General features: G+C 49.6%; 1 protein-coding gene across 2 annotated transcripts in view; it reads left to right on the top strand.

The window, feature by feature from the left end:
* The window catches only part of MAP2K7 (mitogen-activated protein kinase kinase 7), a 55,261-nt gene extending 36,295 nt beyond the window's left edge, over nt 1-18,966 (top strand). Inside the window, exons 9-13 of one of the 2 annotated variants that reach the window (XM_084609936.1) lie at nt 74-154; nt 2,125-2,267; nt 5,835-5,880; nt 7,076-7,209; nt 18,648-18,966. In XM_084609936.1, coding sequence (XP_084466062.1) covers nt 74-154; nt 2,125-2,267; nt 5,835-5,880; nt 7,076-7,209; nt 18,648-18,720 — 477 coding nt within the window. In that variant the 3' untranslated portion in view covers nt 18,721-18,966. Of the gene's footprint in view, nt 1-73; nt 155-2,124; nt 2,268-5,834; nt 5,881-7,075; nt 7,210-7,473; nt 8,268-18,647 lie in introns of those variants that run through there. The other variant, XM_084609937.1, reaches the window with a different exon arrangement.
* The last annotated feature ends 379 nt before the right edge of the window (nt 18,967-19,345 follow it).

Here is a 19,345-nt window from a genome sequence, read left to right as displayed (position 1 = left end):
GCTTGGTGAATGTAAGATCCTAGCCTCCAGGTGAGCGCCATGGGACTGAGTGTGTACTGACTTTTTTTTCCAGCCTGAAAGGATAGACCCTCCTGATCCCACCAAACCAGACTATGATATCCGAGCAGATGTGTGGAGCCTGGGCATCTCCCTGGTTAGTGAAGTCCCTTCTTTACTTTCTCATGCAAAACCCTGCTTTGAACCCAGTGCCGAGATTTGCCACTAGGGGCTCAGTGATCTTGAGATAGCGAAAGTCCTAAGATGTGTCCCTTGGCCATTCTCCCGCTCATGGCAGAGTAAGGGTAGGGCTGATTAGCTGCTGAATTTTTATCTCCAGCTGGTTGGCAAGGTTTCACCAGCATGTTTTTTCTGTCAGAAAATAACTGATTCATCAAAATGGAAACTGCCCACACATGTTGGGATCAGCACCTACCCCCCCAAAAGACGACAAAAAGTTTTGAAAATGGCAAAACGTCCCATTTTGATCTTTCAGTCCAAATGACTTTTTGTTTCTAAACTTGTTGTTATATATTATTTTAAAAATTTTTTTAAAAGGTCCTAACCAAAGTGAAACATTTCAGTTATCGAAGTGAAACTTTTCGATTGACCCAAAATTATTTTTTTTTCAGCTTTTCAGTTTGTGAATTTTTTTTCCATTTTTGGCTTTTTTTACCGATTCAGGTTCAGAAAACTATTCTAAATGTTGGTACAGGAAATTCTAGCCCAACCAGCTCTGCTTTTACCCTTGGCCAACTCGGTGTCTCTTTGTCTGTTGAGGAAGATACAAGGACAAACCAATAGCCGGTTTGTGTGGGTGAGGCATGCAGGTTCTGGGGCAGCCCTGCGATGTGTCATAAACTTTGGGCACTCCTGTTCTTAAAAGGAATTGCCTCAGCAAAAGGAATGCAGAAGATAGGCTGGTCTTGTGGCTAGAGCATCGCTGTGGGGCTCAAGAGTCCTGGGTTCACATTCCAGCTCTGCCACTTACTCCCTCTGTGACCTTGAGCAAATCACGTCATCCCTCTGTGCCCCAGTTTCCCACCCACAAAATGGGGATAATGATCCTTCCTGTTGTCTGCCTTGCCTGTTTAGCGTGTGAGCTCTTTGAGGCAGACACTGTCTCTCACTCTGTGTCTGTGCAGTGTCTGGCATAATGGGGCCCTAGTTTCAGTGGGGCCTCTAGGCACCACCATAATGTTCGTACTAACCTACTTTTGGAAGTGTTAATATCTTTTCAAGATAAAAAGTTCCCCTTGCATCAGTGAAACCAGGACACATAATGCCTTTGTCACTAGGGCCTTAGGACCAGAGAGCGAAACTGACGAGAAATCAAGCGAAACAGACCTGGCTAGGGCCAGTGCCTAAGCTAAGTGAAATGCAACAGGACAAATCCATTTGTAGGAAAAAAAACAGATATTCAGATCATCTCAGGGGTCAAAAACATGAACCAAAACTTTCACACCAGGGTGCTTGAAGTTCGCCTGGTAGGAAGGCTTCTCCTATTTCAGTGGGAGCCAGATCAGCCTTCTAAATCCAGAGGAATAAGTAAGCTAATGCCAAACATCTGTTCAGCATAACAAAGAGAAGGGGTGACTTGATCAGAGTCTGTAAGTACCTATGTGGGGCACAGAAATTTGACAATAATGAGCTCTTCTGTTGAACAAAGTTCTGACAAGATCCACTGGCTGGAAGTTGAAGCTGGACAAAGTCAGACTGGGAAGGCCCAAATATTTAACAGGGTGGTTAACCAAGGGAACAACTTACTAAGGGCTATGGTGGATTCTATATTGGGTGTTCCTTGGATCTGCGTTGGATTGTCCTGCTCTAGTTCCAACAGGGTTTACTCTGAGGAAGTCCAATGGCCTGTGTTATGCAGAAGGTCAGACTAGTTTCCTTCTGGCCTGGGAATCTATACATCTATGAATTACACTAGGCCCCTGTCTGCATCTTTAGGCACTTGGATACCTTTGTAATTTCATAATGACTAGGCCCCTAATTTCCAGAAGTCTGAGCCCCCACAAATCTCATTGCAGGTGATGGAAGTGGCACAGCATTGTGGATAGAGCACATGGACTGTCTCTAAGCTCCCTGATTCCATTTTAACCCTTGCTCTCCCCACTGCAGGTTGAACTGGCTACCGGTCAGTTTCCCTACAAGAACTGTAAAACGGACTTTGAGGTGCTCACCAAGGTATTGCAGGAAGATCCTCCCCTGCTCCCAAACAACATGGGCTTCTCCGTGGACTTTCAGTCCTTCGTTAAAGACTGGTGAGTGACCGCCACGCTGCTGGGGAGCCAAGTCCCCGTTCGTGGGCCCCCGAGTCCAGTGCGGGAGAACCGATCTGCTGCATCTGTGGGGCACAGTGTCAGCTGCTGAGGGGCCATGCCATGGTCAGAGCTTAAACTGCCCATGAGCCTTTACTACTTCATAGAATTATAGAATATCAGGGTTGGAAGGGACCTCAGGAGGTCATCTAGTCCAACCCCCTGCTCAAAAGCAGGACCAATCCCCAATTAAATCATCAATAGATGTTCAATAGATGTGACTCAATGAGTGATGTCCTAAGTAGATGGCACAGGGGCCCCCATACCCTGGCAAGGGGCGCCATTTAGGGAGCTGGGGGACCTGCTCCCCCTTTGTTTTGTACTATGGCAGAGCAGGGGCGCCATTTCAAATTTTGGTTGGGGTCCCCCCATGCCCTCCCTAAAAGGCACCTCTGCAGGCCAGCTCCATTGGTGCAGCATGTAAGGCTCGCGCTGTCAGACCCTGTGCCCCTTCTCCAAGGAGTGGCTCCGGCTGGGGCTGCGCTTCATGGCGGGGGAGCTGGTAACAGTGCTGCAAGTGCCAGATGGCAGCTGGTGGGAAGGGCAGGAGAATGGGCTGCACGGCTGGTTCCTGGCGAGCTATGTGAAGCAGCTGGAGGTAGGAGACTGGCTGCACTGAATGCCTGGAGGGCGGGGGGCATAGGGAGGGAGTGCAGGGGCTAGGGCCACGAGGGAGTGCAGCGGAGAAGAGGTTACATGAGCATCAGCATAAGTGCTAGGAAGATAAGGGGTGCACGAATAGGGCCATGTGATGTGCGAAGTGCTGTATGGATCTGTGCTGTAAGGGTCTTAGCTCAGGATGGAGCTGTTGCCTTCCCCAGATCTGATGTCTGGCTGCTCTCGCTCCCTAACCTGTGTGCAGGGCTGAACCCTGGCAGAACGCTATCGCCAGCCTGGGGCTTGGCCCTTCTCAGCACTGGGGGAGAGGGCACCTGGGGTTAAGTTGCTAATCAAAAGTTGTGCCCACTAGAGCAAGGCTCTCAACCTTTCCAGAGTACCATACCCCTTTTAGGAGTGATTTGTCTTGTGTACCCCAAGTTTCACCTCACTTAAAAACTACTTGCTTACAAAATCAGACATAAAAATACAAAGTGTCACAGCCGCGCTACTACTGAAAAACTGCTCGTTTTCCCATTTCCCCCATATAATTATAAAATAAACCGATTGACCGAGAAATATGGTCCTTACATTTCAGTGTATAGTATATTGAGCAGTATAAACGTATTGTGTGTTTGAAATTTTAGTTGGTACTGGCTTTGCTAGTGCTCTCTATGTTGCCTGTTGTAAAACGAGGCAAATATCTAGAAGACCTGTGCAACCCCCGGGGTACGCGCACCCCTGGTGGAGAACGGCTGCACTAGAGGGGTTTGGATTGTAAGGGTTTCTCTGAGAAGCCAGCGTGCTGAGCTGCACAGCTCTGGCTCTTGGGAGGCCTGACTGACCATCACACGGACACACACCCACGGGGCACTGCTCAGGCCACTCCCAGGGTCACGCAGCACTGACCTCTGCCCCTTGACTGTTGACAAACCTTTGACCCTGACACAACTGCATGGTGGTGGCAAGGAGGAAAAGCCTCTTAGAGCCCCACATGGCAGTGAACCCCCACTGGCACTCCCGTGGGAACTGGGGAGTCCCAGGCTGGAATTCCAGTGGAGGGGTCTGGAGACGCAAGTCTTTCACAGCCCCTGTCACTCACACATGGATTTCAAACGACAGTGGCCAGCTTCTATTCTGTAACAACCTTTCGCTGCACTGAACAGCTCACTGGGCACTAGGATCATGAAGGAGTAACTCAGGGATGTTCTGCTCTGTTGTAACACTTCCACTGCCAGGTGCCACTGTGCTGCACACAACGGCCTTGGAGAGCTGCTCAGCTGGGGCAGAACCCCCATCTCCTGCACCAAAGCACTTGGCCGTGATGTCTGAGCTAATGGAGAATCTCTGCTATTTGTTAGCAGTGTAGGGCCCAGGACAGCCGGGGGAACCACAAGAGGTACATGGTACACATACACACCAGCCTGTGCATAACCCACTTGCTGAGATAAACTGGCCTTCAGAACCAGCCGTTCAGCTCTTACTTTTGGCATCAACGTAAGACATCCCTGTGCACCACGTGCTTCCACCCTGTAACTTTCACAGTCTTTGCTCGGGCTTGTCTGAGGTGGGATCTTGGGACCTGTCATTCCCAAATCCAGAATTCTCCCCCCGGAAGCAACAGGCTGCGGCACCCCCTCCTCATATGGGACTTTATTCACGGGGATTGAAATGGGCTCCTCCCCACCACCAGCTGAGCTGGACAAAGGTCTGAATGGTTTAATGGTAGGACACATCTGAACAGTTCTGACTCCACCCCAAGGCTTGGATTGGGAATATCTTGCTGTATTATCCCCTGATTGTTTTACGCTTACATACATGCTGAAAATACGGCTTTATTTGGTGTTTGTATATGTGTTTTCTTTCTTGATGTAGGAATTCGATCCAGTGCTCCTGTCCACTCATTTCTAAGTTATCATCTGCAAAAAAACTAGAGAGCCTAGCAGCCCTTGGAATCATGGTTAAAGTTGTCGTTCCCCGCCCAAATCTGAAATGATGCCCCTGGTCACTAGACACTCTAGGCTCCCCCCTCCTTGCCTTAACGTTCAGGCCTCCTGCGTGATTGCCTTCCAGGAGACTGGGCATGCTTAGCACTAGGGTCTGGGAGGGCCCAGCCCCCTCAGCACAGGCTACAGCACACATGGGGCCTGGGGCTGGTACATCTGGTCAGACAGCCTGGCTGTGTACACAAGGGCCAGACAGCTGGGGGGGCTGGTTCGGCAACAGATCAATCCCCATCTCTGCCCTTGGCAGTGACTCTTCCTAGCCAGATGCTTGGTCCGGGGTTAGAGCACTTCCCTAGGCCCTAGAAAACCCAGGTTCAAATCCCTGCTCTGTCCCAGCCTCCCTGGGTGACCTTGAGTGAGGCTCTGGGCCTGCCCTGTGTGATGGGGTAACACTTCCTTCCTCCTGCGGGAGTGTGAGGATAAATGTGTTAAAAGGATTGTGAGGTGCCCAGCTACTACGGTGATGAGCCAGCTAAGCACTGGACCTGGAGCAGCTGATGTTTCTGTACATCTGCACTGAACCCCGGCCTGTCCTGTTTGCAGGACGCTGTTAGCTTCCCTAATTCCCAGTTCTTGGGCACTCAGCCTCGCAAGCTGCTCGGTCCCCCTCTACCACCGGGCCTTTGTTCTCATGCCACTGAGCAGTCCAACCTGCACTGCCTCGCTGGCCGTCGAGGAGGCACCTCCCAAGGGAAGCAGCAGAAACCTAAGTGCTTGGGACAATTCTGCACTGGTGGGAAAGGCCTGTGTGCTAGGGAGCTCTCAAACAATCGCTCCCGTGATAAGGGACAAAACAAGTTTCTTGAGCTTGATTGACCCCTAGTGGCTGAGGGTATTGATGAACCTAAGCCCAGAGGGTTGTGTGTGGAGATGTCCGAGACTCTGTATGTGTTTTCTCTCTTTTTAGCCTTACTAAAGATCACAGGAAGAGACCAAAGTACAACAAGCTACTTGTGAGTATCTGACACAGAAATCCGACCTCCTGTCTCCCCAAGCTGCTGGTGGAAACGCCTCAAATACGGCCCCAGCTGCAATCCCCCTGCTCCATTTTCATGCTGTACCAGGGTGAGCCTAGCAGCAGGTATACCGAAAGCCTTGGTGTGATACTGCACTTAAGGTTGGGGGAGGCCCTCTGGGTTGCAGAGAGATCTCTGTCAGCAGTCATGCTGCAGTGAATCAGTCGGTCTATTGAAAAACCGCTGCAGCTCTTCTACATCAAGCCAAATAAGCAGCAAATATGAAATTTTGTATTTTCCACTTCGAGAGAGTGGGGTCTAATGGTTAGAGTCAGCGGTTGGGAGTCAGGACTCCTGGGTTCCAATCCCAGCTCTGGCAGGGGAGTAGGGTCTAGCAGTTAAAGATGGGGGGATGGGAAGTCAGGATTCCTGGGTTCTATTCCTGATGAGGGGAGAGGAGTGCAGTTAGGGATGGGGGGCCTGGGAATTGGGACTCCTGGGTTCTGTCCCCAGCTCTGGGAAGGGAGTGGTGTCTAGTGGTTAGAGCAGGGAGAGGGCTGAGAGTCCTGGGTTCTGTTCCCACTTCCGCCACTGAGTTTCTGTAATGCCTTGGGTAAGCCTGTTCTCTTTGCCTTGGTTTTACTCCTATTTTAGTCCTTTTTCTTTAATATGAGTCCCCCTCCTCTGTCCACTGTGCAGTAGAACCCCCCTACTCCCACATACTCACTCAGAGCTGCTGCCTGCTGCAGTGTTGCAAAAGTCGTTGCAGAGAGGAGCGCTGGCAGCTGGCAGTGTATTCTACATGTCCTCAAGCGGTGTGTGTGGCTGTGTCCCTGATTACATGTCTCTAAGGGGTGTGTGTGTGTCTGTGTTTGTCCCCCTGATTCCATCTCCCCTAAGGGGTACTTGTGTGTTTTTGACTCCATCTCTCCCATGCGGTATGTGTCTCTGTGAGTCCATCTCCCCCATGGCGTGCATGTGTGTGTCTCCGTGAGTCCATTCCCCCATGGGGGGGTATATGTGTGTCCCTCACTCCTTCCTCCCCCCCACGGGATGTGTGTGTTCCCACATTGCTAGCGGGCTGTATCCCTCCAGCCCTATTCCCCCCAAGATGCTATGTTCCCCCCAACTCCCCACCATCTCCCATTCCTATGGGCGTTTATGCTCAGGGTCCCTCTGGCTTCCTTTCCAGGAACACAACTTCATCAAGCGTTATGAGACACTGGAAGTGGACGTGGCGTCTTGGTTCAAAGACGTCATGGCCAAGACAGAGTCGCCCCGTACGAGCAGCATTCTCAGCCAGCACCACCTGCCTTTCTTCACCAGGTAGCCACGCGGCCAAAACGACGAGCCGGGGAGGGGGCCATGCCAGCGAGAGCTTACGGCCGGTCACCGCCACAGGGTGGGGACGGGGAGGAGACCCATGGCAGCTGCCCCCCCCCACACCTTTGCAAAAGCAACTCTTCTGAGGCTTGGTTGAACCATTCATTTCACCTGCCCTCCTCGCTCTCTCCTCCAGTGTCGTCAGGGGAAGTGGGGGGGCTTGGTTGTTTTCTCTGGAGTGTGGGTTTATTGCTTCCCTTCCGCTAGAGTCCTTGTGTCTCGGGCACCAGCGAGCCGAAGAAGACAAGTCCCTCTCCATCTCTGTCCCATGTTCCCTGGATGGGAAGCCTCTTTCCAACTTGGCTCTGCATCTCCAGCTGGGTGAGAGAAGGCCCCTTTCCAGCCTGGCCCTGCATCTCCAGCTGCTTGGGAGCCTGCAGCCTGCATCCCAGGCGGATGAGAGAAGGCCCTTTCCAGCCTGGCTCTGCATCTCCAGCTGGATGAGAGATGGCCCCTTCCAGCCGTGTCCTGTGCATCGAGCCAGATGAGAGAAGACCTGTTCCAGTCCTGGCCCTGCATCACTGGCTGGACGAGAGAAGGCTATTTCCAGCCCTGGCTTGCTTCTCCAGCTGGAGAAGAGAGGGCTCTTTCCAACCCTGTCCCGCAACCTCCTTCAGACAAGAAGGCTCTGCTGGGAACCTCATACTTCCCTTGGCCCGGAGCGGTGGCGCATCACCGGTTTATGCCTCTCTTCACCCCTCCTGCCGCCCAAGAGACTAGGGGAATGGGGAAGGGAGGCTGGGACCCTCACTCACGCACTGTGAACAAAGACACATGACAATTTTTTACTCCTTATTTATTAAGTTTGGACTCTGCAGTGCTGCGGGCTCCCTGCCATGCCCGTCTGCCAGCCAGCTGCATTGTTGTATGTCTCTTACTTTTCTCTCGTGGTTTGGGATTGTATTGGGGGAGGGGAAAGGGTGAGGGAGGAGCACACGGGGCGTGCGGCTTCAGACTTCACCTAGGAGCTCAGCCCTTGCCCTCTGCTCATTTCATTTTATTTTGCCTTGTGGGTGGGGCTGGGGTGGGTTTCGGGATTATTCTTGCCGGAAGCAGCTCAGCTGAAGTGATTTATGCTGATGATTTTTTTTTTTTAGTTCTGTTTTTGATCTCAGGGGTTTTCCTGTTTCCTTTTTTCTTTCTTGGAGTGCGAACAAAAGTTTTTTGTTTTTCTTCTGTCCGCGGCTTTGTATTTACCAAAGTGATTGCTGCGCTGCTGAGCATTGGGAGAACACGGCTGCATGTTGTTTTTCTTTTGCTATTTAAAAGGAGGGAGTGAAAGTGCAAAAAAAAAAAAAATTAATTCTAGGGGGTAGAAACAAGTGTTTGCAGTCTGCAATCTCCTCCCACCGCGGCAGCTGCGGAGTTGTAAAAATCAAAGACACTAATGAAACTTGAAGTTGTTCTTTTCCCACCACCTCCTTCCTTTAAATCTTGTCAGAGCCCTGGGTTTATTCAGGCTTGTCCTCAGCTGGTGTGAAGGGCGTAGTGGCCAGCAGTGGAATGGTGCTCGTTCAGCACAGCTGCTGTAAGACAGCCCCTCCCGTTTGGCTTCTCCGGAGCTCTGCAGGTGTGTGCCAGCAGATGTGAATCAGTGCAGCCGTGACAACAGCAGAGCTACGCTGGTTGACATCGGCCGGAGGTCAGCCTGGCTCCACCAGTCTCCCCGGTTGACGTTTGCTGAGGATTTGGCTGATAATTGGTTGCATGTCACCTCTTTGGAAGCCTGGGGGGTGTCTTGGGGAAGGGGGCTCCGGTCAGAGCTTTTTGGGGGGCTGTTGATTGTTTCGTTTTTCACTTTCATTCTGATTTGCTGGGGAAGGCAGGTGCCCTCATCAGCTTTGGGAAGCAGGAGGTGAGGAGATTAATCCTGAAAGCCTGTGGGATGAGCTCCGGTCTCCAACCTCCCTTGACCCAGCCTCCGAACAAGACCGTGTAGCTCACAGGGGCTGCGGTTGACTTTCAGCCCATTTTTAGCAGAGATCTTGGCTTTTTGCCTCCAGAAGGACTTGGGTTTGCTTCCTTTCCCAGCTTCCGACTGGAACGTGGCATGGGCTCCCCTCCAGCAGGTTTGGGTTAGGCTCACCATTTCCCAGCTCCAAGCAGGATTGGGCTCTGCACAGCCCTTGCTGCTGACTGGGAGAGCTGTACGTCGCTCTGACAGTGCCCCAGGTGCTCAGATCCGATGATGATGGGCAAGTTTTTTTACAAATCCCAGCCAAAAAATAGTGACATGGAGAAGGTCAGGTGCCAAGCAGATTTGGGCTGCAAGGTTCCTTGAGATCCTGAGTCCAGCTCGCAGCCGAGAACCATATTGCACTGTTGGCCCCATTCCTCCAGTCCAGCGATAGACAGAAACCTCCTAGCAAGGGGTCCCACAGGCTGCAGGTTGGCACCACTCATCTTGCCCTGCCTGGTCTTTTTTGTCCAGCACACTGAAACCACTTAGTGCCCATGGTTCTCAGAAAGGGAGGTGGAGCCTGGGTGGGTGGAAACATGAACACAGCTGCCTGGCAGTGCCTTGCACAGTGCTCTGTTCTGCTCTGGGTGGGGCGGACCGGGGACAGTAGTTAAGTATCGGGGTAAAGGAAAGTGTGTATATTGGGTGGGTATGGGATTGCTGGCCTGGCTCTGCAAGGGGAGGATCCAGAGAGCATCCAGGGCAGGAGGATGAGCAGAGACCAGCAAAGTGCCTGCTTTATCTCGGGCATCAGGAACAGAGCATTCTGCTGTCCCCACAAGGTCAGCAGGATAGGGAGGTAGGAAGGATCTTCAAACCCAAATGCAAGTTCTGGCACAATACATCGCAGAGCCCCTCTTTCCCCACAAATGGGAGCTGGATGGGAGAGACACCCCCGCACTAACGTGGCAGCAAGGAAACCTGTCGGACTGTTGGGGTGGGAGGAAGAGGTGCCCCTCTGCCTTATGGCGGGGGCGGGGGTGGGGGACATGTCTCCTCCTTGGGTCTCCAGGGAGAGCTTACAGCTGTTTGGTTCCTCAGTGGTGGATAGCTGTTAAAAAAACAGAGGAGGAGCTCAGAGCAGCTGGCACAGGGAACGAAGGGAGCCCTCAGCTTCCGACACATGAAGCTAAATCAGAAAGGTTGTCAAAGAAGCTGTAAACGCAGTGCAGGATACCACATGTGGCCATTTCCAGGTGGCTTTCTAGATGCCCTGAAGATTAGCCCTCGCCCAAGCCCTCCTTTGCTACCGCCTCCCATCTCTTCACAGAGGACTTAGCGAAGACTTCCCGCAGAACCCATCAGCCACAGCCATTCCACCGCTCTGAGGATCTGAAGCCTCTGGCATGGCACTGCAGAAAAGCACAGCACTTCCAAGCCTGCGCTGCTCCATCCTTGCAAAGAAAATAGCCCTTGGGAGGCATTAAGGAGTTGTTGGTGTTGAATCTGGTCCTGCCAGTCTATTTCCCCTCACATCTCTCCTGCTAAGAGTCACCATTGCCGGCAATCACTGGAGTGGACATTTGCAAGCGCATCCTGCAGTTAGATCAATACAGTTTAACTCATCCTCACAATGCAGTTGGCATAGAATTTCCTAGCTGCAGGTGGAAATTATGGGACCAGCTGTATCCTCAGGAATCTAAGTCCTAAGAGCTATAGATTTTGGCTTGTTCTGTTTTTAAATGTGGAAGAGGCCCTCAGTCTGAACAGTGAGAACTTTGTTCCAGTGTGGATACAGAATAGACTCAGCAGGGTCCCAACTCTACTGCCCTGTGCTAGGCCCAGGGCGAAAGGAGAGAGCCTTCTGGTGGCCCTTTCAGAAGCTGCTGCTGATTGGTGTGGTGATGCGTTACAAGACATAAAGGGAACTAGTTCTCTAGCCTCAAGGACTTGAAGTCTCAGGCAGACAAGAGAGATTGGGATGACAGCGAAAGGCGGGCCTGGAGGGAGCATTGTTGAGGGAAAACGAGAGAGAGGATTTCTGGCACAGAAGGTCGGAGGGATTTGTTACTGTAACTAGGAAAGTGCGGGGAGGCTGTTGGTGAACTTGGAAGCAAAGTATGTTGGGGATGGCGGTGAGTTTTAGGGATGCTTCGGTTTGGAGGCCGAACAGGTAGCGCTGGGCCTGCAATCTCGGCTTAGTGAAGAAGTTTCAAAAGTTGAAGTGCAAACTAGGCCAGAGAGGACTGTGCAAAAGGGAGATTAAACCGGGGCAGGGAGCAGAGTTTTATAGGGGAACCCAGCAGGACCCCCGTAGGAAGCTGTGGAATGTAAAGCCATGTTTTACCCTCCACGGGTTGGGAGGCGCTTGTGCCTTGCTCTAACTCTTGGCCCAGTGTCAGTCAGTGACAATCAAACCACTTACCATGGCAGCTGATATTTCAAGTTGTGGGTTTGAGTGACGGAAGAGAGAGTTAAGTGGGGTACTCAGTACAGCAATTTGGCCAGTATCCGTCACTCCCTGGCACTAGCATGTTGCAGGGACTCCCAGGAAGGTTATTGGACACTGGTTGTACCTGCCCCTGGAGCTACCTTTCCCTATGATGCACATAACCTCTTCCATGCCATTTGCCACATGTTCCCAAGAGACCCAAGCAAAGGCCGCTCCGCCAAGGGGATGCATTTGTTTTTGATGTCAGGAGAAAGCTGTTGAGGGTGTTGCCTAGTAGGAGAGCATTAAAAGGAGGGAAGAGGATTTTCATGGACCAGACAGGACATGTTGGCTGGAGGTCCATCTACTGTGGAACTGGAGTGCCCTGGATGGGCCCTTTGTAGCAGAAGAGGTGGAATTTTACAATGCAAATATCCTCTGGAGAATCCAGCATGTTATTCACACTGAAGGGAAGGCGTAAACAGCTGAGTCTCATTAACTTAATGAAAAGAAGATTTAAGAGGTGGTTGACCATGGTCTATAAGTACCTATTCAGGGAGCAGATTTCTCAAACCAGAGGGCTCTTTAATCTAGCAGACAAAGGCAGAACGGGATAGAACGTCTGGGAGCTGACAAATTCCACCTGGAACTCAAGGCCCACCTTTTTAACGGGGATGGGGATTAACCAGTAGAACAGTTTGCCAAGGGCTGAGGTAAGAGCTCCACCCCTTGGAGTTTCTAATTGCAGGCTGCACGTCCATCTAAACAACGCCCTCAAGCCCAACCACAAGTCAGTGGGCTGGATGCAGGAATCCCTGGGTTAGGCTCTGCCAGGTGGCCTGATAGTCCCATCTTGCCCAATAGTCTACGAGTAGCCAAAAGGGAAGTAGATTGCAAGTGGGTAAGGATCGGGAGGCCCAGCACGCAGCCTTCTACTGGTTCAGTGGGGGTTTCCGGCAGCTTGGCAAGGCACGTTGGGATGGGTGGAGAGCAGAGGCGAGAATCAGAGGTTCGGGTTAGAGCGCCAAGTGAAATGCAGCCCGTGCAGGGCAGAGCAGCGGGGACGGAATGTGGGGGAATGTGCCTTTGGATGGTAGGATAAAGTGGAGATGGTGAGTAGAAGCAGAGAAGGGATTAGTGGAGAAGTAATTGCGATTGACTCTTGGGGAAATGGTTTAAAATGCATTAGCAGGAAGCTGCCACAGAGCAGTGTCAGCGCAAGGAATCTGGCTCTTTGGCGTATCCAACTGGTGATACCCTCTGGCGTGGCTGATCGTCTCCAGATCCAGCATTTAGGAATTCTGTGCCTGTGTATCCAATGAAGCATCTAGGCTGATCCTATGGCAGAGAGAGCTTTTCGGCGGGATCCGAGCAGGACCATGAACAGCAGAGCAGCAAATGCTGCCCGTGCTGCAAGATCATCTCTCGAGGAACTGGTGCAGTTGCCTTAAGAGGCTGTAAATCACTCCCCAGGTGCGCTTCGAATTTGATGACCACCCGGAAAACAGCTGCCAGATCCGAAGAGGCAGAAGTTTTCAGGTTGGATTCTTGTTGCTGTTCAAACCCCTCTTGCTCTGTTTGATTAACAGCCACAGCAGTGGGTTGGCTCCACCCGACAGATGCTGATGGTCAGTATTTACCAGGTAGCCCAAGAAGTCTTCAACCTAGTGACATTAGACGTGCAAGGATTTGATTGAATGTGAATTTCAGCCGACAGAGAGCCAGAGTCCACTATTGTCTCAACCCCTAATGTTCAAAAGACATGAATCAGGCCCTTCAAAATCATGAGATTAGCTTAAAAATCAGCTGATCATTTTGGGTTTCTTTTCATTTACCTTCTGGCTTTTGAGCCTTTAGCAGGGGTCTCACTTTCAAGCTTTTCTAGGGCTAATAACTAAAGGAAAGCGGAGATTCTCCTGTAATCACAGGACTCCAGGAGCTGAGAGCTTTAAGATACCAAATATTGCAATAAAAATACAGGCTTGACAACACTGACCTGATCCTCAGCTACTGAAAATCAGCGTCACTCTATTGACTTCAGTGGAGTGATGCTGATTTACACCAGTGGGGGATCTGTTCCCATTGACTCTAATGGAATGATGGCCATTTACACCAGCTGGAGATTTTCCTCATTGACTGCAGTGGAGTGACACCAATTTACACCAGCCAGGATCTGGTGGAATCTGTCTTTGATTTTTAACTACTCAGAGTCAGATTTTTTCATGTGCTCAGCTCCCCAAAACCAGGGCCAAGTCTTCATCAGTGCACCTGTGTAGGCACTTACCTGACATGACCACTTGTTCCGTGGATGCTGTTGGGTGCTGAGACCTTCTGAAAACCCAGATGTTTCACTTCAGTGCTGACATGAGAGCTGAGCCCTTTAAGGAAATGTGGCCTTTAAGGCAGGTCTTTTCAAAGGAGTCCCTTGGCTCTCAGGTTCAGGGGCCTGTTTGCTGGATGCTGCACAGACACACAGCGAGAGACGGTCCCTGTCCTGAAGATCTCACAGTCTAAATAGCCAAAAGGTGGGTGGGGAAACTGAGGGCCAGTGGCAGAGCCAGGAGTAGAACCCAGGCCTCCTGAACCCCACTCCAATGCCCCAGTTAGAATCTGATCCTTCCAACTCTACCATTGGGGCTGACCCTGCCTCATTAATGTGTGTGATTTCAACTGGGCTGTTAATATGGGCCTCTCTTCCGCAGAGCAGTTCACTGCATGCTTGGCTCTTGCTGGTTTTGTGCAGGGCCGTGCTGAACTGGTGTCTTGAGTGAGGGTTGCTAGATCAAAGCAGTTATCGGCTAAGTGCTGAGACTGGATCGGATCCAGGATTTTGGAAAGGCATCACAGTTTGGTAGCGGGCAGGGGTTTGCGAAAGTACTGGCTTCCAATGAGGGGTTGTAACCTAAGAGTTTGCAAGTTACAGAGTAACAACCGCGTTAGTCTGTATTCGCAAAAAGAAAAGGAGTATGAAGTGAGCTGTAGCTCACGAAAGCTTATGCTCAAATAAATTGGTTAGTCTCTAAGGTGCCACAAGTCCTCCTTTTCTTTTTAAGAGTTTGCAAAATTGCTTCCAGTCATCTTAGAATCTCTGACCGGTAGGGGGCACAGTCCCAGTCCCTTTCACTTCAGCTGAGATCAGGCCCTGCCTCTTAAGGGGAAACAGCCCCACTTTTCACTCAGTGTTTCTGACATTCCCACAGTGATATAACCTAAATTGAACACAGACCCCATGGGTAGGGATGGGGTGGGTGGGTGGACGACAAAGGCTTTTTCAATAGTTTAAACGTTGGGATGTTTTTTCAAGGAGAAGAAGAATTGCCAGGATTGGGGGGAGGGTGGAAAAATGCAGTTTTATTGCATTTTTTTAAATTATTTTTTTATGTTTTAATTTAGAACAAATCTCTGTTAATATTATTTTAATTCGGGTGGTTACGTGTTTTTTAATCGCAGATCTGACATCTGCTCTTATTTTATTATATTTTTTCTGTGTGTGCGTGTGGGAGGGTGTGGGTGTGTGGGTGTGTGCAGGTGTGTGCATGCATTCAACTGGGGATTTTAAAGAAAACAAAAAACAAACAAAAAAATTCATGCCAAAGGTAGGGCAGAGAATAGCTGGATAGACAATTATATTCTAGGTATTAGCATTTCACTATATTATCTATATATTATATTATATTATTATTATAAATTCGCATGTTAAAACCTAATAGGCGTAACTTCTATCTTATATGGAAAGAGACTTTAGCTTTTGATCGCTTGTACATTCGGTCACTCATCTGTCTTGATTCTTGGAGAGCTGACTTGAATCTAATAAGCTTTAGTAGTTTCCCCAAGGTGGGGCTACTGGCTTTATACCTTTTAGTAGCCACCAAAAAAATTGAAAAGAAAAAACCTTGGGTCTAATTTTCAAAAGCCCCTAAATAACCCAGGAACCTAAGTCTTATTTTCAAAAGTGATTTAGGCACTTGGAGGCCTCGTCATCATTGAAGGTAAATGGGCTCCTTGGGCACATTTGAAAATGGAGTATAGGCACTTTTGAAAATTGAATCCGTTGTCTTTTAAAAAGGTGTCATTTGGCCAAAGTTGAATAGAGAGGTCTGGAAGCAGAGTGACTGGCAGTCCTAGATCACGACAGCAAAAATCAATTCAGGGTACAGGGGGCACCACCAATCTGTGTCTTTAAGTTTCTTGCAGAGCTGGCTGATTCTTGCATCGAAATCCACCCTTTACCATTAATGTTACAGCTACACCAGGATTCTCACTGGCCAGCTGTTTAGCTTTAAGTTTGCTCAAATATCCCTTTGCCCTTCCCTCTTCACTCTCAGTAATTGCAGGAAATCCAAACCTTACAAATTATTTATTGGCCAGCAGAAACTTTTTGCGTGCGTTTTGTGTGTCCTTTAAATGTATTGTATTTTTTTTTAAATCTTCCCCCTTTCCTTTCCTTTCTGTGGGATATATTGATATTTATCTACCGCGCGCGCGCGCTCTCTCTCTCTCTCTCTCTCTCTCTCTGCTTAGAGCTGGTATGTGGAGTGAGGAGTAGGCGGTGGCATTTTATTGGGGAGAATTGAGCCATCCATAAACTCGGGAGAGAGATTTCCTCTCGTGATTTGGCAGCTCTACAAATAAAGTCAGATGGTTTCCTTTTATTCTCTCACTCTGCAGTGACATTTTAAAGAAACGATTATCATAGCTGGGAGCCAAAAATCTTTGCCTCTTAAAAGATTTTCCTAGAGTGCCATGAATGGATGTGGGGGCGCTTGAATGCAACGTGGGATCTGCTTCCCACCTTGGAAACTCTCTGAGAGGCTTACAGGCTGACAGCTCAGAAGAAGGGGGAGGGGAGTTATCGGGGAGCCAGCCTCCCACTGAGTGTGATGGGCTCTGGGTCTGGCTTGCGGCGAATGAGGGCCAGGAGACAGTGGTAGCAGGTATAGAGGACAGCAGGGATTAGCACTGAGTGGGAGGAGCAAGAGTGTGGAAGTAGAAGTAGCTGGGGTGTGTGGGTGTGGCCAGGATGTGTGGGAGGGGCCAGAGGAGGAGCCATCACCTTTAGCAAACAGTGCAATCAATGAGAAGGGTATCTAAGCAGGGAGAATTACGTCCCCAAGTTGGGATTGTAATGAATGCTGAGAGCCAGAATCCAGCATTTAGGCCACGGGAGAGGGGGCTAGGGGTTGTGATGGGTTTCCCCCATCTTTACTTGAGGCAGGAAACGCCGGCTCCCACTTCCATTCTCTGGCAAGCCCAGCATATGTTCAGGGCTTTTTTGGTAGTGTATTAATAATGCTGGGTTTTTTACACTGCGATTTAATATTACACCAGTGTTTGAAAAAAAGCCATTAAAATAGGGGTTGGGGTGGGTTTTTTGGTTTTGTTTTGTTTCATTTTGTAGCAGCTAAATGTGTTAGCAATGCCAAAGCATTTAAAGATTTTAATGGGGTGGGGCAAAGAAAGGGGCACCATGGCATTTTCAAGGCATCGCCTGGTTTATTAAAGCTGCCTTGGATTTTGTCCAGTGTAAATTTCTCCACCTGCTTCCCCTCCACCCCCCACCCCCTTGACAGGGTAAGGAAAGTTAAACTGCGCCTCCTGTTGGCTGAGTAGAGGAATGTTCTCAGGTATGAAGCTGATCTCCGCTCACAGTGCTGGCGTAAGGCCTCAGAATCACAAAAGTCACACTTGACCCCTATGTGAACTAGGAGTCAGGACTCCTAGGTTCTGTTCCCAGCTCTGGGTGGGGAGTGGGGTCTAGTGGGTAGAGCAAGGGAGCACTAGGAGTCAGGACTCCTGGGTTCTGTTTTGAGTTTTGGGAGGATAATGGGGTCTACTGGTTAGAGCAGGGGGTGTCTGGAGTCAGGACTCTTGGCTTCTATCCCCAGGTCTGGGCTGTAGTGATTGCAGTAGGGGTGACTAGGAGTCAGGATTCCTGGGTTCTGTTCCCAGCTCTGGGAGGAAAATGGCATCTAGTGGTTAGAGCAGGATGATTGGGAGTCAGGATGACTGGGTTCCATTCTTACAAGGAGCCTAGGCCTTGTGACGAGATCAGTTTCTGTGTGTGTGTGTGTCGGGGGGGGGGGGGTTATGATGGCTTGCTATTTATGCGACGCTGAATTCTTTCCTAAATCCCATTATCTTGAAGGAGGCAAACTCTGAGCCTGCAGCATTGGGTTGTGCAACGTTCATTCCCCTTTTTGCAACTTTTAAGTGTGCTTCGTGACTTTCAAAAGGGCGAATCTGCGTCAAAGGAGCAGTGGAAGGGAGGAGTTTCCTGCGCAGATTTTGTTAAAAAAGTATCTTTTGCTAAACTTCCCTCTGGAAGGCTGCATCTTCCCTAGGAAACCAGGTGTCTTAACCCATGTTAAATAAGGTGCCAGCAGTTTATAGTTTTCACACTTGTTGGCAGATTGAGGGGTCACCTCGATCTTCTGGTTTGTGTGAAAACTACACAGTGCTTTGTCTTCCCTGGGAATCTTACCTAACATGGATTAAGAACACACCTTGTTTCTTACTGAAGACACGGCCCACTGTCAGAAGACAGGGTACTGGGCTAGATGGACCATTGATCTGACCTAGTATGGCTGTTCTTATGTTCTTAACTGATGGAGCCCGTTGGGTTAATAGACCTGTGGAACACCAGTCCCAAGCTTGGAAGGAGCGCTCTCTCCCTTCCAAATTCAGGAATCATGTTGACATTTTCACGAATTGTGTGTGTTATTCCTGAGCATGGGCATCTTACTTGGCTCTCCCAAGTTGCCTGTAGTAACTTTACTGGTTCTTAGTCCCCTTTTCTCCCTCAGTCGTAATCCAGACGACATGTCAAGCTTGTTGTCCCTCTGCTACCAACCAAGCTGGTCTTGTTAATCTCAGTGGGTTTCTTGGATTTAAAATAAAAAGAGAGAGAGAACAAAAAACCCACAAAATATTTTAAAAGGAAATTGTTGCATATTTTAATAGTTTTTTTTTTACTCTGTTGTTTGTAGAAACCCTCTTAGAAGCTTGAAAATAAAAAATTCTTTCCCTAAATGGTTGTCTCTTTCCACTCAGCAAATGTCTCCAGTATGAAACCTTCTGTTTCTACAACCGCTTTCTTCCCACGGCTGTTACTCTGAATCCATAGTGATCTCCTTGCCCAGCAGTGAAATGCAGCCACGTCTGGGTGAGATACCACAACTTTTTAATGGCACACGGCAATGCCGCACAATGGGCAGCCCTGAAATGCAGCCACCTCTCAGCTGAGATACAGCAGCTGTTCAATGGCACACAGGAATCACTCATGCAGTGCTGAAATGCAGCCCCCTCTGTGTGGGGTGCTGCAGCTGTTTAACAGTTGCATAGCAACTGTATGCAAGTCAAAAGGTGAAGAATCATGGCTTGATTTGAAAATGGAAGGGGGTGGGGATTAGGGTGACAGAAGGTAATTTACTCATATTGGAATTAACCCAGACATCAGGATTAACTGAATCTTGAGTAGGATAGCGCCAGGAGCTCCTTACTGACCCTAAGCAAGGACCTTGGTTTTATGTTTCTTTGGAAAGACTAAAACCTATTCACCAGGGAATTGATAATGTTCTTCCTCTGGGTTTAAAAATAAAACTATATCTGGAGAGGTGAGTTGAATTAAAGGTCAGATCTGATAAAGTGCTAAAACAGGAAACCATTTTTACACAATGTCTGAGGCAGGTACATAGTTTTTTGCTACATTTTCAGAAATTGTTCTCTTTCCGAGGACCCCCGTTGTCTCT

Source organism: Lepidochelys olivacea (assembly GCF_965140295.1).
Source record: "Lepidochelys olivacea isolate rLepOli2 genome assembly, chromosome: 20".
In the NCBI taxonomy this organism is placed as follows: domain Eukaryota; kingdom Metazoa; phylum Chordata; order Testudines; family Cheloniidae; genus Lepidochelys; species Lepidochelys olivacea.
Note: the sequence above shows the minus strand (reverse complement) of the source record. Positions and strands in the feature narration are given on the sequence as shown.